Source organism: Sturnus vulgaris, chromosome 29 (genome assembly GCF_052056855.1).
Source record: "Sturnus vulgaris isolate bStuVul1 chromosome 29, bStuVul1.hap1, whole genome shotgun sequence".
In the NCBI taxonomy this organism is placed as follows: domain Eukaryota; kingdom Metazoa; phylum Chordata; class Aves; order Passeriformes; family Sturnidae; genus Sturnus; species Sturnus vulgaris.
In genome coordinates, this window is record NC_142271.1 from 745,257 (window position 1) to 771,036 (window position 25,780).

At 56.8% G+C, this 25,780-nt stretch overlaps 2 protein-coding genes across 2 annotated transcripts; both read right to left on the reverse strand.

Annotated features, from left to right (window-relative positions):
* Positions 1–7,147: 7,147 nt before the first annotated feature.
* On the reverse strand, positions 7,148–10,918 carry TNNI1 (troponin I1, slow skeletal type). Its single transcript, XM_014872865.2, has 6 exons — positions 10,892–10,918; positions 10,252–10,383; positions 10,077–10,166; positions 9,433–9,609; positions 7,815–7,925; positions 7,148–7,512 (listed from the first exon to the last, which is right to left on the reverse strand). Exons 2-5 carry the CDS (start codon positions 10,375–10,377, stop codon positions 7,818–7,820), a joined length of 501 nt encoding a protein of 166 aa, XP_014728351.2. The 5' UTR covers positions 10,378–10,383; positions 10,892–10,918; the 3' UTR covers positions 7,148–7,512; positions 7,815–7,817.
* Positions 10,919–23,298: 12,380 nt separating this feature from the next.
* PHLDA3 (pleckstrin homology like domain family A member 3) lies at positions 23,299–24,667 on the reverse strand. The gene is made up of 2 exons (XM_014872867.2): positions 23,881–24,667; positions 23,299–23,510 (listed from the first exon to the last, which is right to left on the reverse strand). Exons 1-2 carry the CDS (start codon positions 24,230–24,232, stop codon positions 23,389–23,391), a joined length of 474 nt encoding a protein of 157 aa, XP_014728353.1. The 5' UTR covers positions 24,233–24,667; the 3' UTR covers positions 23,299–23,388.
* Positions 24,668–25,780: the final 1,113 nt, after the last annotated feature.

A 25,780-nucleotide genomic window follows, 5' to 3' on the forward strand; every position in this document is an offset into this window, starting at 1 on the left:
AATCCACCAGTCAACAACTCGTGCAGCCCGGCGGAGGAGGTGAATTACCCCGGGCTGAGTGGGAGGAGGTTGGCTCCCGAGGATCCAAAACAGTCATTAAAACACCTCCGGCTGGGCGCAGTCCAGCCCTTTCCAAAGAGCTTGGGAGGGTCCCCTGCTCCTTCCAGCCCTTTCTAGATGTCTCGGATGCAGGTGTCAAGGTCTCCCCATTCTTATGAGCTTTGGTGCAGCAGCGAGCACTCACAGAGTCTCGGGGGAGGGGGCTGGAGTCAAGGGGGACCCCCCTGGGAGGATCCAACTTTTGTGTGCTGAAGCCCTGTGCCAGAGGGGAGCTGTGTGCCCAGGCTCATCCCGCACCTGGACCCAGCCCATCAAACCCATCCTCCCCCAGGCTGTGCCCCGAGACCCCCACCTTTACTCAGGGCATCCCTTCCTGCCAAGGAGTGAAGCCACGGGGACGCTGCCTTTAGTGGGGGAATGGGGATTGTCATGGGGCGGATGGGGGGCCCAGGCACAGCAGAGCCGAGTCCCAGCCTGGATCTTTCCACAACATGGCCACGACCTCAGTGCTCCCACTGCTCAGGCACTGTCCCTTGCAGGAGATGTCAGCCAGGACCCCTTGAGTACAATCTCTGCTCCCAGTGAGATCCATCCCTGCACCAGCCCGAGGAACTGGTTGTGAGGCTGAGCTGGCTCTGCATGCCTCCAGCCCACAGGGGTGTGCCATGACCTGAGCAATGATTTTAATCAAAGGTTCCTGATTAAAATCCCATTTCTGGGAGATAGCCCTGTCAAACAAGCCGCCCGCTCCAAGCAGGGCTCGTTCTCTGCCCTTCTTTCTTCTTGCAGTAATCACTCGTCTTTCAAGTGTTTTCATATATACAGAGAATTCAGTTAGTTGTGGCATAAGGGAGAAAAATTACTTAAATAACCTTGCAAGCATCCTGCTAATTGCTGACAGACTATATATAGCAGTCCAGTATGAGCAGCTCCTCTAGAGCAATAAAAGCCCTGTGATTAATGCACAGCAAGCACGGTGCTCACAAAACTCATTGCCAAAGGATAGCACTGGAGCACAGGACTTAGCAGGGTTTTCCAAAGGATTAGACTGAACGTGGCAGTGAAAGAACACCGCTGGCCAGGATCTACACAGCAAAGGAATATAAAACCTCCCAGTCGGCAATTCCTCTGGTTATTAAGTTGAAGAAATTCTAGATGGGCATTTTGTGCCTGGGGATTAGGTGGAGGATGAGACTGGCTGACACTCGCCCTCTTGCTGACACTTGCCCCTTCCCAGGGCTTTATTTGCAGCTCAGAAACCTTTGGAGCTGAAGAGAGTTTTCACTTTATTCAAGATTCCTCAGTGTTTCTCCTCCATGGGTTTGCCCCGTTTCACTCAAACACAGGAAAATGGTCAGTAGAGAAAATATCCTTCAGCAAGAAGTTCCCAAAGCCTATTCCCCACTGCTGGAAATCTCCTCCTTTATCTTGGATGGGTCCTGCTGGGCTGAACAGCAGCACAAAGCAGTCACCTCTCATATCTGGACATCTTTGCTGCCATGGAGCTCCTGTTTTCCCTGATGTTCCTCACATCTTTTCATGTCCACCATAACCCCCAAATTTCACTCCCAAGGAGGTAAAGCAGCCCAGAGCCCCTCATCTCACAGATGAAATCATGCTAGATTTTTCTCCTGTGTGTCACTTCATACCCCTCTAAATCTCCTTTGCCATTTTATCCCCAAACTCCAAGTGCTGCCAGATCTTTCTGAATGTCTGCATCACCAGTCTTCCCCTCTGCTCTGACAAAATCGCAGGAATTATCAGCAGTTTGTTATCTCACTATTGTTTCCTCTTTGCTGGTTGATTATTTAGTTCTGTTTGGACTTTTCCTCTGAGCTCTCCTGGACCTAAAGGTCTTTGCTTCTGGAAACTCAGGTCACCCTTATCCACAGGCTCATTGATGCCTTCAGCAAACAACAGTCACTTTGTCAGACCGGATTTCCCTTAACAAAGGTATTTAGGCCACTCTGAGTTCATCCTCAAAGCACAGCTCAAGCTGCAGGTCCCCAGAGCTGAGGGTGATGAAATCAGGCAGAGAGATGAGTCTGTGAGGGAAGGGATGCCCAGAGAACCAGTCTGATGTTTATCCAGACCCACTCCATTCTCCAGGCTGTCCCATCTGCTGTTCCAGACTCACAGCCCCCAGGGGAAGGCTCTGTGCTTGTGGCCAAGGGAGCAAAGCTGCAGGACGTGCCCTGAGCAGGGAAGCTCCAGGGCCAAACCCTTCTCCTCTGCTCTGCCCAGGTGAGCTGCACCTGCCCTAGGAGGAGCCCAGAGCTTCCCTGGTGTGATCAGCAGAATTCATTAATACCCTCTAAGGAGCTAGACCAGTTTCAACAGGGCTGGTTTTTCCCTTGGGAACAGTGTCCTGTGTCTCGTCACAGTACAAAGCCTGTTCCTTTGGCTACTGGGTGGTGGAGAGCTCCCAGTTTCCACAAGTGTGCTGTAATTATGGCATTCCTCAGCTTCTCCCGGGGCCCAGTCGTGAACCCTCCACCTCCATCCCTTGTGCAGTGCTGGTCCCTCAGCCTCAGCCATGGCTCACCTCCTCCCTGTGTCCCGAGGCTCATCCCTCCTGCTCTGCCATGGTCGAGCAGCATTTTCTTCCCAGGCTTCCCTCCTGAGCTGAGACGTGGGGCTCCACGGCCAGGAAAACGAGTTTTCCCTCCTGCTTGGCTCCATCCCAACACTGCAGTGGTGCCATAGCTCTCAGAGGTCCCACCAGCATTTAAAATCTCTGGAAGGAGTTGGAGGTCTCCCTGCATCCCTGGGATAGTGCTCTGCAGGCCCTAGAATGATCCAGGCTCTTCTTCCCCCTAAAATGTATTCAGCTTTTGGGGAGAGATGTGTGTGATGGTACAGAGAGAGCTCTGTAGAAGGGTCTGGAATTGGTGCTTGCTCAGACACTGAACCAAGCCCAGCTTTTTCTAGGAAAGGAAATATTCCTAGGAAAGGAATATCCATTGTCTGAACTGCCTGGCACCAGCTGCCAGAGGGCTTATTTTCCTTTAGAATTTAGCTTTTTATTTATTAAAAAAAAAAAAAAAATTTTTTTTTAAAAGACAAATCTTATTTTGGAAATTCCACTATGGTGCCTCATTGTCCTTCAGGTTCCCATTCCATTCCCTCCAGATTGGCCTCTTCATCAGATGCCATCGCTGTGACACTCCAGATCTAACGATGGCAAACAAGGGACATCCCCCAAAGATGACACCAGTGCAATCTTCTCAGGTGATGGGCAGAACAGGCCTGGCTCACTGCCAGCAGCTCTGTGACAACTGCAGCCTCACAGCACAGGGAGTGACAGAATCTCAGGGTGCAGGGGCTGGAAGGGACCTCTGGGGATCAGCCATTCCAGTCCCCTGCCCAGGCAGGGTCACCTGGGAGCCTGGGGACACAGGAATACGTCCAGGTGCGTTTGGGATGTCTCCAGAGAGGGAGACTCCAGGCCCTCCTTGGATGGCTGTTCCAGGGCTCTGCACCCCTCAAGGGAGGAAGTTCTTCCTCATGTTGATGTTGGAGTTTGTGGCCATTGCTCCTTGTCCTGTCCCTGGGCACCCCTGACTGGTTGTGATTCCAGAGGAATCTGTGAACAGTGGGACAGGTCTCGGGCCCACCAAGGGAAGCTGGACAAGAGGGATGTGCCCTGCTCACCCTGAGCCCTGCTCCTCCCCAAAGTGCAGCCCCTGAGCCTGGGAGGCTCCAGGAGGGGAAAATTCCTTCCTGGTTTTCACCCCAGGGGACACACAGGACGAGCTGTGATGAGTCAGGGGTGACAGGGGGTTGTGCCATGGCCCTGCCATGGGGTCTGATCCTGCACCTAGAGCCCACAGGGGTCCCAGGGTGATGTTTCACCTTCACCTCAGGGACTGCAGCCTGTGCCAGCCCTGTGCAGGGCAAGATGCTACAGTCATCTGCAGAGGTCATGGAATAAACCTCACCCCCTCCCACTGCAAGGCTGCCCATGACCACTGACCTTTCTCCCATCCTCCCTTTGGAGCTCCAGCCTCCAGCTGAGAAATATTTGGGCACAGTTCAGGTGTCTCTGAGCATGACTGGGCAGCAAGGAGGTCACACAGCCCCTGTAACTTGGAGGGACCACGTTACAACCAAGGAGGGATGTTTTCGGATTCCATACTGTCTTGATGATATTTTTTTTTCCTACTGTCCAATTTAATTTGAAATTTGTGTAATTTTAAGATTCTAGTGCTTTGCTTTGTTTCAGGGTTCTAGGCTGCAGTGGAGCAAACTGCAGGACAGTGGGGACTGGGCTATGCTCAAGGAGACAGGGCTGACTTCCAGTTCCTCCAGAAAGAGACACCATTGACTCCTCCAGCATCAGTCTCTCTCCCTGAGAACAGCCTTGTGAGTCCCCTATAGCCTTGTCAGTCCCCTATTTGGGCTGAATTTTCAGAAAAAATGTACTGGAGTGTTCCTTTCTAATTCAGTGAGCAGAAACTGAGGTTGTTGTCACATGGAAGGGAAAAAAACATGGGGAGCAGAGCTGTGGGGTGAGGGAAGCCAGGTGCCTTTCCCTTTGCCATGGGGAGAGCTGGGATCCCAGCTGGCCCAGGGCCACAGGAGCAGAGCAGAGATGGAGAGGAAAACTCAAATCCCAGTCCCTGATCCAACCAGAAGAGCTCAGAGCTGACTGTTGCATCTTCCCCTGGACATTCAGTCCCACTGAAAGAGCTTTTTCCCCAGCACTTTTTCTCTGTTCCTAATAAAACTGGAATCTGTAAAACTTTGTTTTCCCATGGCAGTCAGTGTCGTTTTCCACCAGAGAGGAATGAAAATGGGACCCAGTGACTGGAGAGCATTATACCTTGAAAAAGTAGGGAGTCTTGTAGAGGGAAAAGTTTTGGGGGTGGGTTTTTCTCTCCCCACTCAATCTAAAACACAGGGTCGCCCCACCAAGCCACCTGTAGCCCATGACAAGGGCATGTGAGCCCTGGGACCTTGAGGAGCATACCTGGCTGCCTTTGGGGCTGCAGAATCACTCTGGGGAGCCCCTAAGTTTGGCTCTGCAGCAGTTTGGGGTGAGGAGGATCTGAGGGCAGGCTGGGCACAGGGACAGGGACAGCGACAGGGACAGGGACAGCCTGTGCCCAGCATTGACCAGGGCCTGGTGCATAACACCCAGCATCCCTGTGGACTTTCATCTCCCTTCCATCCCTCTCCACCCCACAAACTCCACTCTTCTTTTTTAATCACCAAATTAGCATAATTGTACTAAGCTCAGAGTACTGTTCTCAGCCCCTGCTGTGCCATTTTCTGCTTCTGTTCCAGGCCTGAAGAAGGCTTTGTTTCCATGAAACCTCTCTTGCATTTTCCAGCTCTACCAGTTTGTCAGGTCACAGCTATTAACTCTCCCTGCACATCTTTCTTCCTGTGCCAGGACCTGTGTGAGTTCCCTCTGGGGATTCCCGGAGAGATCCCAGGATCTCAGACCTCAGCACTGCTCCTGCCTGGGCCCTGAGCTTGGAGGTGTCAGCTGCCAACCAAAACCTTCTGCCTCCAGTGTGGGGCAGGCTGGGCCCTGGGAGATGCTGGGGACTCACCACACGCCATCTCTGGTCACCCCTGGGAGCTGTCACTGGTGTTGGCCAAGACAGAGACACTTCCCAGGGCTGGGCCTGCCTGGAGCCTGTCCTGGGGTGCCTGGAATGAGGACTAAGGAGTCCTGGCACCCTGCTAGGCTGCAGCTGCTTGGCCAAATTAAGTTTGAAAAGATAAAAAATGTGTGGGAAAGCCTTGGTGTGCCATGCAACTGCTCCAGTCCTGCACGAGGATGCTGAGGGGATAGAGGGTCAGGTGGAAGGACAAGGACTGAGCATCCCAAAGAGGGAGCTAAGGGAGCAAATTTTCCAGAAGCAGCCTCCTCTGATCCATTCCTGATTTGGGGAAGGGTTTGTATATGATTTTGAATCCTCCATGAAGGAGCTGCAGGGTGCTGTGGCAGCCTTGAGTGCTGGTGGTGGGCTAGAGAAGTGTCCCCAGTAGTCTCCTCCCTCACCCTCTTGTGCTTGGGGACAGTGAGCAGCTTGGCTCAGTCTCCCTGAATTGGCCAAAGGAAGGGATGTGATGCCAGAGGAATTCAGCTATCTTGGAGACAAACCCAAACCCACCTCCCAAAGCCTCTCCCTCACTCCCACTGCCAGCCATGAGTCTGCTGTGGGCCATCTGCAGGAGCCATCTGCATGGGGCCATCCTTTCCCATCCCTCTCTTTAGGGAAGGCTGTGTTTTCCTGGGAAGGTTAATCTCTATTCAACTGCATTGAAAATTGAAGAGCCTGCACACTTTTCAATGTAGTTTCCTTCCAGCCCTGTCTGGGACCTGCCCTTTGCTCCCAGTTTATTGCATTTTCTGCACTTTACAGGCTCACTCCAAAGGGATGGGGGATGCTGCAACACACCCTGGTGTGGTGAGGGCTTGAATCTGTGGATGCTGCAATTCCTCTGGATACCCTGGGAACACAGACAAGGCACTGCTGCAGCTACCAAGAGCATGCTGTGTGTGTGGGCTGAGCATCTCCTGCAATTCCCCCAATCAGGATACCCCATGTAGTTTGAATTCTCACTAATTCACCCCTCCAGCCCTGCTCCAGAATGACACTTTCCCAGCTGCTTTCACTGACCAGCTGCAGTTTGTGGGGCTGTGGCACAGGAAATGGTTGGGCTGGGGCGAAGCATGGGATGTTGGGCCTGAAATATGGATTCACCTTTGGAATTAAGCCTTGAAATGGGGCTGCCCCAATTGCCACAGCTCCAGTGCCTGTGGTGAGCAGCTGGTGAGGGAGTTGGTGTCTGGAGCTCTGAAGGCTTTTCCAAAACAAGAGGAGAAGTGGGGCTTGGAGAACAGGCAGCTCTATTCACCCTTGGTGCTGCATCCCTGAGGCTCAGCAAGGGTGGCCCTGAACGGGGCCAGGGGCCTCAGCAGAGCTGGTGGGACACAAGGAGCAACCTGGGGCTGTAAGGGATAAGCCCAAAGCCTGTGTGACCCCAGAGTGGTGTCTGAGTGCCATCATGGGGACATTGCAGGGTGACCTGGCCCTGGGCAGAGTTCTCCCAATGATGAGCCCACACGACCTCAGCCCAGGACAGTCCTTTAATACACACAGGGACATCTTGGGGTGACACATCTCGGGCTGGGCTGCTGGCATGGGGCATAGGGGGAGCAGCAGCTGCCTCTGGGGCATCTCTGCAGGGCTGGGATGGGATGGGTGGCCAGTGGCCCTTGGGGACAGCAGGGCCTGTGTGGCTGATGAAGGGGGGATGCTGTGCAGGAGCAGGGTTGAGGGCACTGCTGGAAGGAAAAAGCTCAGGTCTCCTTCCCACACCATTGTCCTTGTGTTTCAGCTCAGTGGGAATTCAGGGAAGGGCACAAAGGGACAGAGGAGCAGCAAGGGCAGGCTGGCAGCAGGGATGGGGATGGTCTTCTTCCCATTGCTCCTGTGGGAAAGAAACAGCAGAGGGGCAGAGGGGCGGCTTTGGGCACTGCCAGCAGCCTGAAGATGCCAGCAATGCCCACAGGATGAGGGTGGCATGGGCAGCACAGTCAGAGGGGAGCACCCAGAGGAGGAGCAGAGGGGCTGGCAGGGACCTCACTGCAGGGAGGTGTGGGACAGACCCCCAGCCTGTAGGGTGGGACATGGGGATGGGGCCTTTTTTTGTAGGGGTGGGGCATTTCTGGGTCTCTCCAAGCACAGCCCAGGAGGATGAGGGAGCAGAGGGGGATCAGGACCCGGCCCTACCTCTCACTGCCCCGTGGGGGACTTGGCAGCATCGAACATCTTCTTCCTCCCCTCCATGCCCGACATGGCCTCCACATTCTTGCGCCAGTCACCCACTTCCACAGGGCGTTCCTGTGGGAGGGACAGGGCTGGGGGGTGAGAGGCTGGGGAATGAGGTGCTGGGACAGGGCTGGGGAATGAGGGGCTGGGACTGGGACAAGAATAGGGGATGAGGAACTGGGACAGAAATAGGGGATGAGGGGCTGGAACAGGGTGGGGGGATGAGGGACTGGGACAGGACTGGGGAATGAGGGACTGGGACAGGGCTGGGGGGTGAGGGACTGGGACAAGGCTGGGGGATGAGGGACTGGCAGCCCTGCCTTGTCCCTCCCCCTGTACAGGGCCCTCAGCTGGGGGACACAGCTGCCCCTGTTTCTCTGCCATGTGTCTCTGCACAAGGAGCTGTCTGGGGGGATGGCAAACAGCGGCCTGATCTCCACAGGGAGGTCTGGGTCCATGTGGATACACCCCTCCTCAAAGCCTGGCCAACTTGCATTCATGCACCAGAAGGCTCAATAAGCCCAGAAAAATTTCTTTAGGAGGAAGAAACCCCGTTGGACTTTGGGTTTACACCAGCACAATGAGGCAAATGTTTTTACTGAAGTAAAAGCACTTCCTGCATTGCCCTCCCACCTCCATCTTCTGTGAGCCTTTGGTGGGGACTGGGATTGTTGGTGTGACAGTGGGAGCCTGGCAGACACTTCCAGAGCAGACAGGGGAGGTGACAGCAGCTCTGGGCAGGTGACAGCAGCTCTGGGAGCCCAGGTATCTGCTCTGCCAACCCCCAGCATTCGTAGATTACAAGCTGTGCCCCAACACCATCTCACCACATCTAGAACAAACCCAGATCCCTTCTCCACCTGGGGCCCAGGGCTGTAAGCACAGGTTCCACTCAAAGGAAAGGGCTGGAAAAGTGCTATACCACAATGGGGGGACAAAGGAAAAACAACTGAAAGTTGAGATTCTCATCCAATTCTCATTCAACCTACTAGCTGGAACGAGGTGGTGAAACCACTCTGGGGAGAGGGGATCCCCAGCTGTGCCTGGGGATAAGGCACAACTGCACATGCTGGGGCATCTGCACACCCCAGGCAGGTTTGGGCATTGCTGGCTTTGAGACTTTCCCTTCTCATACCCCTGCCAAGCTGGTGGGAACTAAGCCATTTATCTCAGGCCAAGTGCTGGGCTGCTCTGTCTTATCTAATCTGGGTCTGGGAGTTCCCTGGGAGTTTTCTGGGTGTGATTGTGCCCAAAGGAGCTCTCCTGGTTCCCTACAAGATCAAAGATCAGACTCTGTATGTGCAGCTCAGCAGTGGTGCCAAGGGGGCCCAGGTGAGAGACCCCACACACTCTGGGAGGGAAGAGCACCATGGACACAGCCCTAAATCTCACATGTTACCATCCACCAGTTGCCTAGCCCAGTCAAACTGGTCCTACATGGTCTCACAACACCCCACGATGGGAAGGGCCTCACAAGGTCTTTCCAAGGCTGATAAGGGGTGAACAAAGGGTACCCTGGAGAAGGGCAAGGGCACCCCTAGAAGTGTGTCCATCTCCAGCCTCCAGAGGAGTCACCCACCTTCTCTGTGTCCTCCTTCTTGACAGACTTCAGGTTGGCCCTGAGATCCATGGACACCTTGTGCTTGGAGCCCAGCAGAGCCCTGAGCATGGCATCGGCCGAGACACGAACCCGGCGCAGGGGAGGGCGCTTGAACTTCCCTCGGAGATCAAGAACTTTGATTTTCAGATCTTTAATCTGCAGGAGCAGGGGAGGAGGAGGAGTGGGAGGTCACTGCTGGGCTGCCTTGCACAAAGAGCCCCTGTGGGAAGCAGTAGGCTCTGCCAGCACCGAGCCCCAGAGGGGTCTGCACCTCTCCTGCAGGACCATCCCCACTGAGCTCTGCTCACCCAGGCCCAGAGCTGGGCCATGGGCTGGGCCCAGCCTGCTCGGCTGGCAGCTGTACCACGAGAAGCTCTCAGACTCACAGGGCTGAGCAGGAGAGTGAGGAACCTCTCCGTGGACCCCGAGGACAGTTTGGGTTCCCTTGGGCAAGGATGAACCTCGCTCTGAGCAGTGCCTTGCAGAGTAAACACCAGCCCTGAGAAAACCCTGGTGTCTGTCCCATATCCCAGCTCAGCCTGGTCCATGACACATCCCCACTGAGGCCAGAGCTGTCACTGGGAGGGAGTTTCCAGAAGGAACCAGCCCGTCCTCCCTCCTACCTCTCGGGTGTTATGGTTGCATTTCGCTTCAATGTCGTATCTCTCCTCATCCACAATTTCCACCTTCTCGTGCAGCTCCCTGCACAGGTCCTGGGGCCAAGAAAACAGGAGAGCAGTGAGTGAGGCCCCTCCATGCTCCCAAGGAGCTCGCTGCACCCTCGGGTCTGAGGAATACCTGGAGCTGGCTCAAGGAGAGCCCACTGGTGTGCAGTGGAGTGACCCGCTCAGACAGGTACCTCTCCTTCTCTGCCTGCTTGTCCACAATCTCCTGATCCCACTCCTCCTTGGCTTTGGCCAGCATCAAACTCTGTGAGTACAAGGAAATGGCAGAAGTGAGAACTGAACAGGCCTGTGGTTCCCTCTGAGCCACTCACACCACGTCTGTAGGATGGGACAGTCTGGTGTGCCAATCCCTGCTGTCCCCAAACACACATCAAAGCCTCCCCAGAGCTTTGGTGTGGGGCCCTGGGGGCTGTGGGGGCCGTGGTCCCGCTGGGTGCTGACGTGGGCTCTGCTGGGGCAGGGAATGTTTATCCCAAACCAGAGCCCGGGGAGCTCCCAGGCTTGTGCTGAGCATAAATGGGCTGAGGCTTCAGAGCTGAAGGTATGGGGGTCTCTCCCCACCTCAGTGAAGAGGAGGTTTGTTTGGACCACAAATCCCACATGAGTGAGAAGAGAAAGGTGGGGTGGGAGCTGCTCCCCACAGCCCATCCTTGAGCTGCTCCTCGTGCCTGTCCCACCGACCCCACACTCCAACCTGGCTCCTCTCCCCCAGCAAGACAAACCCCAGGGAGTTTCCAGCCCTCGGGACTCACCTTCAACAAGAGTTTGCGTGAGGCTGTGATCTTGGATTTTCTCTAGGGGAAAGGCAAGGGAAAGAAAACACCCTTTGAAAACAAACACACAGCAAATGCAGAGCAGCACCAAGATTTTCTCCCAAAGGGAAAGCTCTTACCTCTCTGCAGGCAGGTGAGCAGCCAGGGAGGAGCAGAAAAAACAAGAGAAGAGAACAGGGCATCAAAGAATGAGAGTAAAAAAAGAGGGGACAGTCAAGGAAAGCATCTCATGTTGTTGTAGTTGGTTCCTTATTTCTGTGTCTCACAGCTGCCACCAGCATGTGAGCCAGGTCTGAGATGAAGGTGCCCTCTGGAAATGCAGCGGGAGCTCAGGGCCACAGCTAAGAAAGCCAAAATGTCACTCAGGCGTGACAGGTGAGCTGGCACTGTGCCCATCGTGCCAACCCCAGCTCAGTCCCTGCGGTTCAGACACCCTCATTCCCCCACTTCAGCTGGGTCAGGATGCCTGGACCTGCCCAGGTTCACAGCGTTGGGACATCCCCAGGTCATGCTCCAGGAAAGCTTTACAGGGACTTTCTCCCTTCTCTGCTCACCAGGGAATGTGCTGGATTTGTACAATGTGCTACAGAGAGCTTCACGGCAAATCCAGAGGTGCTGCCCCCCTCAGATCCGCATTTTGGGATCTAGGAAAGCCCCGAGATTTGAACTGGGACATTGAAAGAGTGAACAATTTGCCTTTAAGGACAGTTTTTGCAAGGGGAATGGCACAGAGGTCTGGGGCAGGGTAGTTGATCCTCCCCAAAGGGACAAGTGCAGCCGGGCGAGGCTTTACGGGATCCGAGGGGTCTGCAGGTACTCACGGCTCTGGCATCGCGGCGTGCGCTGTTCCCTGCCAAAGAAAGGGAGAGAGGCTGGGACAAAGGTGCCAATCCCAAACGCACACGGAGCAGGAGGCAGCGAGGGAGCCATGCCGAGGTGCGGTGCTGCCCCGCGCTGTCGGCCCAGGGAAGCAGCTCCGCAGCTCCAGCCCCTGTGAAACACGGGACGAGTCCCGGGCTCCAGGAAAACCCGACTGCACCCCGGGCAAGCTCCAGCGTGCCGCCAGCCGGCCCTGCAGGGCTCGGCCTCCTGCTCCTCGGGGCTTTTCCCAAGCTTCGAGCTCTTCCCCTGCCGGCTGTCGCCCGCCCCAGCTCGGGGCAAGGGATGGAGGCTGGAAATCTGAGGAGAAACGGGGGTGCCTCGGGGGCTCCCCCATTGTGTCGGCTCAGGGAGTCTTGTTCTGCAGCTCCCGTGGGCAACAGCAGGGATGGGAGAGCCAAAACCCATCCGGGGAGTGCCACAGCAAAGGGCAACAGCTCTGCTCTGGAACCAGGCTGGGAGAGCTGGGGGTGTTCAGTCTAGAGAAAAGAAGGATCCAGGGAGAGCTGAGAGCCCCTTCCAGTACCTAAAGGGGCTCCAAGAGAGCAGGAGAGGAACTCTGGGACAAGGGATGGAGGGACAGGACAAAGAGAATGTCTTCCTACTGCCAGAGGACAGGGTTAGATGGGATATTGGGAAGGAATTCTTGTCCGTGAGGCCCTGGCACAGGGTATCCAGAGAAGCTGTGGATGCCCCATCCCTGGAAGCCAGACTGGACAGGGCTTGAAGCAACCTGGGATAGAGGAAGGTGTCCCTGCCCATGGCAGGAGTGGGACTGGATGGGCTTTAAGGTCCCTCCCAACCCAAATAATTCTGAGATTCTCTAAGTCAGTGTCCACAGCCGAGCAGGTTCCTTCTGCAGCCACATTCCAGGTGAAACACTCAGTGTTTCCTATTTTACATTTGCCTGGTAATCCCAAGCCCTGGCAGCTGCTCCAGCCCATGCTGCTCCCCTGGCCCTGCTCTGACCCCACTGACCCCTCCTGTGCTGAGCAGCCAGGGTACCCTGTGAGCCCAAGTAGCAGAAAAATGCTTGGGGGAAAATATCAATCCTTTTTAATTTTTTAATTTTTTTTTTTCCCCCTCAAACAGCATTTTCCAGGAGTCAAGTGGACAAGCTGGGATTTTTTTGCCTTGATCTTTTTGCATCCCCCCTGAAATTTTGAAATTTGGAAGCTGCTTTAGACCCCAAAGATTCATGCTGGGGGAAATGAAAAGCTGGTCTCAAACAGCTGCTCCCAGGTTTGTGTGGAGCCTGTGCCAAGCAAATCTCAGGGCACCTCCTGGCTCTGTCCCCTTGTCCCTGTTCCCTTCCCATGCCCCTACAGCTCAGCCAGAGACATGTCCTGAATAAATGGAATTTGGAGGGAGGGGGGGTAGAATGTATTAAAATCCCAGCAGGAATCATCTCCCCCAGAGCTTCCCAGTCCAGATCCCTGGATTAACAAGGAAAAATCCAAAGAACAGAAATTTCTTTGTCCTCAAACCACATCAGACAGATCCCTCCCTGCCTTTGTGGAGGTTTTTGGTGCTGTGACAAACATTCCAGAGGACACCAAGAAGTACCGGTGCCTTGAGCAGGCTGGGTCCCAGCTGCTGCCCTCCAGTTTATTTCGGGGGTGGCAGAGGAGCCTTTCTGTCCCTGGAGCTGACGAGGGCTGGGCACAGCCTCTCAGCGTTTCCATTGTACCCTGCTGGAGCACAGCCCAGAATTCCAGCAATCCTTGGGGTGGGATCCACACCACACCTCGAGCTCATGACCTCTACCAAGGTCAGTCACATTTTAGGGCCAAACAGTCCTAAATTCGCTTCCCAAACAACAGCAGGGACTAAGCTGTGCCAGTGAGACATCTCCAGCAATCCCCAGTGCCAGGACTTTTGGACTCCAGCTGCATCTGGACCATCCATGAGAGACTTGGCTCCCTGATGGGGACGAGAGGATCTGGCCAAGCTAATTCTGCACTATTGGCACTGTCCCAGCTGTAAAAAGCTTATAAAGCTTATTGAACCACTGGATCATGTAAATCCTTAAAAGAAATAATCCCATAAACCCAAACACAGTGAATCCTGACATCTTCCCCCATTCCAGGATGTTGGAGACAAACTACAAGCACTCTCCCAGCTATCCCAGCTCCACACACTGTTCTCATCCTGAACCTCCCACCAGTGAGCCAGGATGGAACTCTTGGGCAAGTGCTCCTCAAACAGTCCTGTTAGCCACGTTTTGGAAAAAAAACCAGGCAAATATCAACTCCAAAGTCTTTGTCCCCCTTACAGCCTCACCACTCCTCTCTCCAAGAGCAGAGGAAATGTCTGATCCACCTCAGAGAGGGGAAGAAATTCAGGTAAATTCACGTGCTAGGGGTTTCTCTCTGTCACATGCAAGTGCTGGGGGTCTCATGCCCATGTCACCACCAGCACACCCAGAGGGGGACACGGGCCAGTGGCAGTGTCTTACCTGGCTGTGCAGCAGGGAGGTGACGCCTGGCCTCAGGACAGCCGTGCTCTGCTGGGGCTGTGGCTGGGGGGTGGGTATTGAATCCCAGCCCTGCCTGCAAGTGGTCGGTAAAAATAGCACAAATCCCCTCCTCTGCAGGCATCTGCTGCAGCCTTGGGTGTGCTGGGACTGCTGCTCACACCTGGGGCACGCCTGGAACACAGGGACACACACAGGTCACCCGTGTGTCCCTGCACTCCCAGGACACCCACAAGCCCCTATGGTTCAGAGAATTTCAGGGCTGTTTGCATGGGAATCATCCCAGAATGGTTTAGGTGGGAAGAGACCTTAAAGATCATCCAGTCCCACCCCTGCCATGGGCAGGGACACCTCCCACTATCCCAGGTTTCTCCAAGCCCCATCCAGCCTGGCCCCGGACACTTCCAGGAATGGGGCAGTCCTGTGCATCCTGGAGTCCTGTGCCAGGGCCTCACCACTTTCACAGGGAAGAATTTCTCCCCACTTTCCCATCTAACCCTGCCCTATGTCAGTGGGAAGCCATTTCCCTTTTCCTTTCCCTCCATCCCTTGTCCCAAGTCCCTGCCCAGCTCTCTTGGATCCCCTTTGGGCACTGGAATGTCCCAGCTCAGCATCTGCTCACACATGAGTTGTTGGGGACACAGAGACAAGCTCAGGCTGGTGATGCCATGGGGATGGGCTGGATCCTCCTGCCACCTCTGCCTTGTATCTGTGCAGTGTGACAAAGCTCCAGAGATGCTGCAAAAAGCAGGGCAGAGGGGTGTGAACAGGCTGGGAGCTGCTGAGGTGCTGACCCCTGCACAACAGGGCACACACAGGACAGCGTTGGCCAAGGGGCTTCCTGGGAGCCACCAGAGTCACCAGAGTCACCAGAGCAGGGCAGTGAAGCTCACCAGGCCAGGCTGCATTGCTGAGGGGTGATGGTGTAAATCAGCAAATGTGGAGTCACACTTCAGGCCAGCTGGGGTGGGGACCAAGGAAGGTGCAGTCCTTTCTTTAAGGAGAGAGACCAGCCCCACTCACCCAGCACAGCACTACAGCTTGGCATGCTCAAGCAGCTCCCAGCTCCCACAGGCCCTGAGGTTTTCCCCATGAAAAGCAGTGAAAAAGCTGTTGTCTGTCCCCACTGCTCCCCACAAAGCCCCTTGCCCAGTGTCCCTTTGCATGACAAGGACTGCAGGGCAGGCAACACCTGTTCCCCTGGATATTTTTAGAGACAAATTTAGGAGCAAACAATTCCCAACGTGGGGCCCAGCAGGGACAATGCCTGGCATGTTAATCCTGGGGCTTTTATGGCCGGGAGGGACACGCAGCTGCAGGAGTGGGGCAGCTCCCGTGGTGGGGAGCACGGACAGCCCCATCCTGCAGAGCCCTCCCGGCTTCTTCCCTGCCTGGACACCAGCAGGAGCTGCTGAGAGATCGGTGACAGTAGCAGTGGCAGTGCCATCCTCGTGTGAATTGCACCAGGCAAGTCCCAGTGGGCAGGGGAAAACTCCCCTGCATCCAGCGCACCCCCGGGACCCCTGCAAGGACCCTTCCCTGGCTCCGAAGCCAGCGCAGAGGATCTGCTCTCACCCCCGAGCAGGAGGAGGAGGCTTTAACCAGCCCCGTTAGACCTTTATAAGGAAAAGCCCCCACGAGGCCAGGCCTCCAGCATCTTTCCTCCCGGATGCCTTGGGATTGTTTTCGGAGCACAGAGGAGCCAAAATTAGCCCGTGACAAAGGCGCTGCATTCCCACAGCTGCGGGGATGGGGCGGGGGTTGCTTCGGATGCCGTTTGCTCCAGTCTCAGGTTTCATCCTGTGCTGGGACCTGGAGTGAGGAGAAGGAAAGGGCAGGAGAAGGATGGGGCAATGGGACCCCTAGATTTGGGGTCTTCCCATGGGTTTCAAAGCCACGGCTCTGTCATGGGGGCTGCACAGAGGGACTGGCAGGGGACCGAGATCTCCCACCCCTCCTCCCCAGCTGACACAGAAGGGACGTTCTGAGTCCCCATCCCCATCCCTGGCTCACAAACCACAGGGAGCTGCCTCCAGGTTGTTTTATCAGGTGCCACCTGGCCCTTGGACACCACTCTGAGTTGCTGGGGTGGGAAGGATCAGGCTGGAAATCTATGGGATAGATTTGCTGAGGGCAAATGACGAGCAAAATACTAAAAATATATCTGGGATTGGCTCCATGGGTCAGAGCTGGGTGCTGATAACACCCAGGACATGGGTTTGATCCCCATTCACTTAAGAGTTGGACTCAATGATCCTTGTGGGTTCCTTCCAACTCAGACTACTCTGTGATTCTGTGATTTGTTCATGTGCTGCTGCTGCTGTTGCTACAAATCAAATATCCCCCTGTTACTGAGAGCCACTGGTTGAATGAAAGGGCTCCCCATGGGCTGCCACCAAGGGGATGGATGCCAACAGAATATTCCCAGAGAGCTGTATGTCAGACCCAGCCAGGACCAGGTCCCCAGGCACAGCTCCTTGTCCCTGAATGTCCCTGTGATCTACAAGTCACCTCTGTTTAGTCTCTTACAAGTGAACCCCCTGGCACGTGTTTAGAGGGATAGGGCATTTTCTCCCTCTGGACTTTCCAAGTCCCTGGAGGGTGCTGGTGCATCAGCCCCACACACCCATGGCAGGGGCTGCCTGAGCAGCCCAATGGTCTCTGGCTCCTCAAGGTCTTGGGACTCCAAATGCAAAGGCACCTGACTCCTGTGAGCAGCTCAGCTGCCCCACATGAAGCCAATCTCCCTGAAGAAATGAACTTGAAGCAATGCTGAAGGAATGTCTTCCTCTCCTCTGGAACCTTCCTACCCATCCTGTCTTCGCCCTCTCCCAACCACTGTCCTCGTTCCATCAACCTCGACGGAATTCACAAAGACAACAGCTCCCAGAGCATCCAGGACAGACTCAGAAATTAGAGCTGAGCCTCTGGTGTCCTTTGGGACCATCCTCACATCCATCCCCCCTCACTGCCACACTCAGAGTCCAGCACAGGGGGTGACAGGAGACCCCCAGCTTCACCAGGTTTGTCACAGGACTGGTACAGACGATGCCCCACAGACTCACCACGGTGTGGGAGAAGGTTTTTCTTCTGTGGGACAGCTCAGGGACCAGGGGACAGCGAGGTGATTGCAAGACTACAGGATCAGGTGGCAATGAAGGGCATGGGACTTGTCCTGAGGAATGGTCCCCTGTGGGTGTTTCTTCTGCAGACCATCCAGCAGCTCTCAGCCCCCCTGTGCGACCAGAGGAACCCAACCAGTCCCACCTGCTCTGTGGATTGGTGACAGTGCAGTGGAAGCTCCCAGGATGGTTCTCCAAGAGCCAATACCTTCTGCAGCCCTGGGGGGAATTTCCTCACCCTGCTGCATCTGTGAACAAGTCCCACCAAACCTGAGGGATGCCCCAAGATGGAAAGGGGGCCAGAATTTGGATAATCATCACAGCCTGGCCTGGGAACCTGCACAGCCCCAGGACAGATTCCAAATATTCCCCATGGGGCTGAGAGACATCTCCCAGATCATCTGCCCCACTGATCTTCACCCCATTGCATCAGCCCCTATAGGACATTCCCATTTCCCACTGCCTGGCAGGGCAGAGGCTTCTCATCCCTTTGGGATGTGCTGTTCCATGCCCTGATCGTGCAGCCACAGCCCTCTGTTCTGGAATCCCTTGGGCCTGGTGCAGCTCAGGACAGTGCCTGTGCCAGCCCCTCCATCCACGGGCACAGGACTCTCCCTCCCCACTTGGTACAGAGAGAAAATCCATTGGAGACAGCTCTGGGGCTGGATGCCAAAGGAGGACAATTATCCCAAAATGCAAGAAATTTCTAGAAATATCATGGACAGTTTGTTTTTCTCTGCTTGAATACTTTGGGGAGGACTGAAATGCTTGCAGAAGGTGCCAAAACTGACGAGGTTTCCCCAAAAGCCACGGGGCCCTTTAGAAACAGCACAGGCTCCTGCCTCATGCCCCTTGGCACATGGAAAAGGCTTTGTTAAATGAGGAGGAATTACCTCCTCATAGTGGAAAGACATTGAAATGGAGCTGAGCCACTCGCTGAAGACTTTAAGCTTTCAATGGCTTTGCCAATGACACATGAAACCTTCCCAGTGCTGATCCTGTGGGATCTTCTCACCAGGAGGGGGATTTGGGCTGTTCTGTGCCAGTGGCAGCCCTGGCTCAGCAGCAACGTCAGTTCGAATATCACAAAGTCCAGGCTGGTTTCCAGCCTAAGGCAAAACATTCTACATTAAAAAAAAAAAAAAACAAAAAAAAAAACCCACCAAAAAAAACCTCTTCCAAATAATCAAAAATTTCCAGTCTAGGCAGGGACCCTGCCAGAGTTTTTGGACATTTTCAGGGTATTTGCAGACCTTTACATCTATGTCTGAAACACATCTCAGTATCCACTTTGGGCTGGGCCACCCCTACCCCCAAAGGCACCCAGTGGCTCCTTGCCAGGAAGAGTGGGGGACAGATGGGTGCTGGGATGTGTTGGTTGTTCCCCCTGCAGCTCCAGCAATGTATGGGCCCTGGTTTCCAGAGAATCACAGAATCACTGGGTTGGAAGAGACCTTCAAGATCATCAACTCCAACCCATTCCCTAACATCTCAACTAGACCATGGTACCGAGTGCCACATTCAGTCTTTTTTTAAACACATCCAGGCATGGTGACTCCACCACCCCCCTGGGCAGACCATTCCAGTACTTTATTATCCTTTCCATGAAAAACTTTTTCCTAACATCCACCCTAAACTTGGTAGAGTTTGAGACTGTGTCCTCTGGGTCTGTCAGTGCTGCCTGGAGAAAGAGACCAACCTGACCAACTACAACCACCCTTCAGGGAGCTGTAGAGAGTGATAAGGTCACCCCTGAGTCTCCTTTTCTCCAGGCTGAACAATCCCAGCTCCCTCAGCCGTTCCTCATAGGGTTTGTGTTCCAAGCCCCTCCCCAGCCTTGTTGCCTCTTCTGGACACACTCAAGCGTCTCAATGTCCTTTCTAAACTGAGGGGACAGAACTGGACACAGCACTGGAGGTGCAGGCTCACCAGTGCCAAGTAGGAGGGAAGGGTTTGTTTCTTCCTGGTCAGTCTCTGCCCCTCCATGGGCTCCCACAACCTCAGCTCTACTGCTGGGGAATGTCACAGCCACAGTCCTCAACCCCCTGAGACACCCAGTCCAAGACACCTCAGCAGGACCCTGTTGTTGGGGAATTAATGTGTAATCCCTGCAATCCCTACCCTGAACCCCCCAGCACCCCGACATCTGTGGTACAAGGACAGTTATTTCTTTCTAAGCCCAAATGCAGAAGGATTCATTGGAGATGGCCAAGCTCCCCATAGCAATGGTGGGGACATCCCAGCCTCTGCTCCTCTGCAGCATGGACACAGACATAGCAGAGCTCTGGGCAGGTGTTGGGTCCCAAACCAAAATCCAGTGATTTAGGAATTGCAGTTAAGGGTGGTCAACAATGAAATTGTTTTAGGAGCATCTGGAAGAAGATGCACAGTTGACCTAAAGCCAAAAAGCAGAATGCTACTTGCTACAGCTGTGATTTTTTTTTTTTTTTTTTTTTTTTTTAATCTAAAGAGGAACCTCCCGCTGGCTTAGGGATGATCTCAGGAGAAGCAGGGCAGTGCCAGGCTCTCCACAGGATACTTGGTGATGGAGGATATCCCACACACAGTCCCACCTGACAAAAGCATTGGCACCATCAGGCTGCACCTCCCTGTCTCAGCACTGTGACCCCACTGCCCTCCCTGGCACTCAAGGTGTCCAGCCAGCCCCAAACTGATCCCAAAGCCAGACCTGGGATGTCATTAGGTGGAAAAACTCCTGTCCCCTGTACCCACTGTACCCTTGTGGTGCTGCAGGGAGGGTGTCAGTCCCTGTGGGTGCTGGCAGAGCCCCTGCCTAGGGTGGGGAGACAGGGCAGCCCCCAGAGCACCCTCAGAGAAGTGTGGTGAGGGCTGCTGGAGCAGGGGCACTGAGGGCTGGGAGCAGCAGAGCCAGACTTCCAGGCTCCTCTCTGGAGCTCTCTCTGGGGGCAGAGGGGACTGGCAGCCCCTCCTCACCCCTGGAGCCTGTGTGTTGGAGGGGCTGAAGGGCCGCAGACCCACCCCACATCCTCTGTTGTGCCTCTGTTTCCCCCTGCCCCCTCCGGGGGCATTAGAAATGCTTCCCGTGGCTCCTCTCCTGCTTTCCAGGCTGCCTGGAAGTGTTCTGGCACCACGTCCCGGGTGCTGGGGGATGCTCCAGCCTCTGGCTCTGGCCCAGGCCCAACTCCACTCCCTGGCCGGGTCTCTGGGCTGTTTATTTGTTATTCAGTCTCGGGGTGACTTTTCCTCTGCAGAGACATTCAGCCCTCCCAGGGGCAGATGAAGCCACCACACTTTCCACTGCCAGGCTGCTGGCTGGGCCCTGACCTCCAGCCTCTGCTCCAGGTTCAGGCTGGGAATCCACTGAGGGTGGTGGGTCAGGCTGGTGTGGGTGTTTGCTCAGAAGAAAATCTCAAACTTGGAGGCTTGGGGAGCTCTAAAGTCCCTGGACAATATGGGGACCAGGAAGGGACCCTGGATGTGTGTTGGTCTGGATGAAGGGCTCAGGATGAGGATGGAAAAGCTTGACTTTCTCCATGCCTGGACCTGAGACACTGACACAGGGATCTGTGTTCTCTTATTTTCCTCTCCCTCCATTGACTGCCTGAATTTCTCCCTAGATCTTGGGTACCATGGCCTCTCTGCTGCCTCATCATCAGTGCCCAGGGCCATGGCCAGGGCTGGTGCTTACACACCCTCCTTGATCATTTTCTCTGCCAGTTCCTTGCTGGCAGTTGGAAAACAGAAAATATCTATTTACAGGGAGATAGTAGAAAAATTGAAACAAAGGAGTCACACTGGATAAAACTGGTAACTTTAGGAACTCCCTTGCACTGGCACAGGCTTGGGATGTTCACATGGCTTTGACTGAGCCACACAGAATCCCCTGGCTCCAAGAGCTGGGGATTTAGGGGAAACACCAGGACAATAATCCTTGCTCTGGAAATGCCGTGTAAGCACCAGCACCTTCCTGGCCACCCCATTCCCTCCAGACATGTGTGCAGGGACCTGGTCTGGGGCTTGTCCACAAAGGGCACCACACCTGAAGCATGTCCTGTGGAAGGTCCCACCATCCCTGGAACCTTCCTTGTCCCTGTCATGACACTGGGATGGTGCAGAGCTCTGTCTGTGCAGGGTTTGGGTCCGGCTTCATCTGCGCCCCCCAGCCCGGTCCCCCTCTCTCCTCTCCACTCCCAGCCAGGGAGGCAGGGGGGTCTCAGTAAATGCAGCTCTGAGAACCAGCTGGCCAAGGAGGCTTTGCTGGGTGGAACCCCCCTCCACCTCCCAGAGCCTGTTTTGCAGAGCCAGCACGACCTGGCCTTGCATGGTGAGCAGGCTCCGGCCATGCCAACGTCCCCAAAGCCATCCAGTGCTGATCTGACACGGGAACGGGACCCGGGCTGGAGTGCAGGCTGGGGTGCAGGCTGGGGTGTGCAGGCTGGGGTGCAGGCTGGGGTGCAGGCTGGGGTGTGCAGGCTGGGGTGCAGGCTGGAGTGCAGGCTGGGGTGCAGGCTGGGGTGCAGGCTGGGGTGTGCAGGCTGGAGTGCAGGCTGGGGTGCAGGCTGTGGTGTGCAGGCTGGAGTGCAGGCTGGGGTACAGGCTGTGGTGTGCAGGCTGGAGTGCAGGCTGGGGGGCAGGTTGGGGTGGGGGCTGGAGTGCAGGCTGTGGTGTGCAAGTTGCGGTGCAGGCTGGGGGGCAGGCTGGAGTGCAGGCTGGGGTGCAGGCTGGAGTGCAGGCTGTGGTGTGCAGGCTGGAGTGCAGGCTGGGGGGCAGGTTGGGGTGGGGGCTGGGGTGCAGGCTGGGGTGTGCAAGTTGCGGTGCAGGCTGGGGGGCAGGCTGGAGTGCATGCTGGGGGGCAGGCTGTGGTGTGCAAGTTGCGGTGCAGGCTGGGGGGCAGGCTGGGGTGCAGGTTGGGCTGTGCATGCTGGGGTACAGTTGGGGTGCAGGTTGGGGTGCAGGCTGAGGGGCAGGCTGGGGTGCAGGCTGGGGTGTGCAGGATGGGGTGTGCAGGCTGAGGGGCAGGTTGGGGTGCAGGCTGGGCCCAGCTGCCGGAGCCCGGGGCTTAAGGACATAAGGACACCGTGCTCCGTGGTTCCCACGCGGCCGGGAGAGCTCTGGAGGATCCACAGCGCCTCCGGCCCCGGGCTGGGCTCAGGCTCCGGCTTGCGGAGCGTGCTGGTGGCTCCAGGCGCTGCTGTCTGCGCTGCCTGTCGGGGCAGGGCCATCCCTTCCCTGCTGCAGAGCCACAGCGCTGCTCCCTCTCCCTGGCACACAAACCACCGTGGGAACCCCTGGGCGCAGCAGGACTGGGGACCACGGAGCCTCGGGGAGACTTTTAAGCCCGACTAGGGGATGCTGGTTTAGGGGTCATGATTGGCAAAGCTCTGTGCAGGATTTGTGCTCTCCTGTGCTCTGGGGTCCCACAAATCAAAGCAACACTAGAGTAAGAAGCTGAAAGTCCTGTTTAGAGACACTTTTGGTACAGGGAATTGGGGTCCCCAGCATCCCCCAACAGCCCAAGGACATCCCAGGGTGAGACAATGTCCAGCAACACTGCTGTGTCATCACACCGTCGGTTCAGTGCCCTGCTGAGAGGTCCCTGCTGCAGCTGCAGCAGCAGCAGCTCTCCAGCAGCCCCTTTTTAAATTCAGCCACATATATCTGTCCCAGTGTCAGTGTCACACAGGCAGAGCTCCCTGTGGCATGGATCCTTCCGGGACAGCCTCATCCATCCCCTGTCCTGCAGGAGAGGCCTGGGGTCCCCACTAGTGCACCTAGGTCTGCACATGCCAGCTGAATGAAGGGTGCACAGCCCCAGGCAGGGATGTCACCTCCTGCCTTGTCTGAAGCACCAGGTGGTGGCCCTGCCTGTGTCCTTTGCCCTGCTGTGCCAAGGAGAGGTGGCTGTGCCAGCCCAGCTCTTGCGGTGCTTCTGTCCTGCCCCAGCACAGGGGGAGCCAGTGCCAGCACCAGCGTCCCTGGGGCCACTCTCCTTGTCCCCTGGCTGCACAGCGGTGACCTCACTTGCCCGCAGGGATCCCGTTGTCTCCAGCACCTGCCGAGCCAAGGGCCATCTCCATCCGACTCCTGGGAAGCTGTGATTCCCCGGGCTGTCCCACCGGGGCTGTGTCCAGCTGCACCACTGCAGAGAGAAGGCTCCTGTCACCTGCTCAGCCAGCACTGGGACATTGGGCATCCTGAGGGGCCTGGGGAGTGGGGCCGGACACCATCCACACCCCATCCCACGTGCAGGATGGCATAGGGCCCCATACCCCTCAGGCCACCCCGGACAGAGGGATGATGTTAGAAAGTCCCTGTCCAGGGATAGAGAGGTGAAACCCATGGGGTATCCCAGCCAGTGCAGGGGGCACATGGGAACATCAACCTGCAGAACCACCCCAGTCCATCGGACCCCCTTCGTGATTCCCCAAACCACTCCAGCATAGGAACCTGCGGCCAGGGACCTCATCCCGGGCTGGGTCCTGCTCCCTGGCCCGCGGTGGCTCCGGTACCTGCTCGGCAGCTGTGCCGGGCGCGCACCTCCTGCATCGCCTGCTGGTTCTTGAAGCGCACCAGCCCCATGGTGATCTCGGCATTCCAGCCCGGGTCCTCCTGCGCGCAGCGGAAATCGATCTCGAGGCTGTCGTCCATCACCACCGTGAAGTAAATATGCCTCTCCTTCCACTCCACGCATTCCACGGCCTTCATACGGGCGAAGCTCAGCTCCTTGCGCCGCGAGCCCTTGGGCTCGAAGAGCTGCAGCCCCTTCTCCGTCAGCAGGCACCGCTTCTTCTTCCAGAGCTGCAGCAGCCCCCCGCTCCGCTTCTCCAGCACCCCCTCCCTCAGCACCTTCTCGGGCGTCATGGCGGCTCCTGGGCCCGCCGGGATCCTCAGCCCCTCGTGCCGGCCCAGCCGGGCATTCCCCGCCGGGGGAATTCAGCCGCTCCCCGCCGGGGCCGAGCTCCCCGGGCCGGGACCCCGCGGTGGCCGCGCTGTCCCCGGGCCTCGCCGCCCTGCGCTCCGGCTCTCAGAGGGGCTGAGCCGTGGGGTGCCCCATTGTGCACCAGCCCCGAGCAGGGCTCCGCTCCCTGCCCGAGCCGCGTGTGGGATCCGCGCTCGCAGGAGCTGTCGCTACTTGCCCGGCCGCTCTCCCACTCGCATTCCTGCCGCCTCGCCTGGCCCCTCCTGTGCTCACGCTCCCTTCACGCCCAGGCGAAGCCCGGCCAGGCCCGGCGCAGCCCCGCTTCACCCGGGAGGAGCTTTTGGGCTGCCCGAGGGCAGGCGTTGCCTCAGGGTCTTGGTGTGAACAGGCGGGTGTGGGATGGGGCAGGGCTGAGGCGCTGAGCAGGGACAGATGCTGTGGAGGTGCAAGAGCAGCTCTTGGGGGGTGCAGCACCAGCTGTTGGGGGTGCAGCCCCGTGGGCACATGGCTATAGGGTGCTGTGCTGTGCTGTGCTGCTGGGGACAGTGGGCTGTGGGGCACCGGGCTGACTGGGCAGGGGGCTCTGTGTAAAATGCCAGCTAGGCAAGGGTACAGAGTGTAGTGCCACCGGGCTGGGGGGAAGGGGGTTGCAGTGTCAGCCAAGGAGGCACAGTGGGCTGGCTGCAGTGCCGGGGCTTCTTAGGTGCCGTGCCAGCTGGGACAGTGGGCTCTGCATGCAGCACTAGCCAGGCAGGGGCTGTGGGGACCCCGAGTACAGCCCAGGAGAGGAGACAAAAGCAGAGAACAGACCCCCAGCCACTCACCCAAGGTGCTGGGCCACCTCTCAGCACACAGAGCTCCCACCCTTCAAAGCCTCTGGGACAGAGATTTGAAGCCCCCATGCTGTCCCACAGCAAGGAGCAGCATCCCCCAGCCTCGTGTGACCTGTACAGGGGGAAGGAGCCGTGGAGCGGGGCCGGGGCAGTGCAGCCTGGTCCTGCCTGATCCTCCCTCCCTCCCCTGCAGCCTTTCTCCTGTCTCCTTTCCAGCCCGTCTCGTTCCCGGCCACCACAGCACCGTCTGTTCCTGTGCCAGCGCCTGGCACCGAGGGGCTCCCCGGGCCGGGCCGGGCTGCCGGGGGACACATCTGGGGACTTGTGCTGCCCGTAGGCTGCCAGGGTGAGTGACGGTCACAGGTGGCTGGGCAGCCGAATGTGCACCTGCACACGCTGTGAGTGTGGGTCCTTCACCCAGGTGAGGTCTGCAAAGGGAAGAAATCCCCCCGGGAATATGCCGGGGTTACTGACAAGGGCTGGATCAGCCCCTGGCTCCCTGGCACGCCGGCGCTGTCCCAGCTCCCACCCCCCTCAGACCCCAGCCCCGCAGAGCCCCCGCCTGGGGTCCCTCCTATCCCAGCCCCTTCATCACTCCCGGTCCCTGCCGGGGGCTTTGCCGGCAGCCGCCGTAGCCAGGGGGCAAGTCTGCAGCGC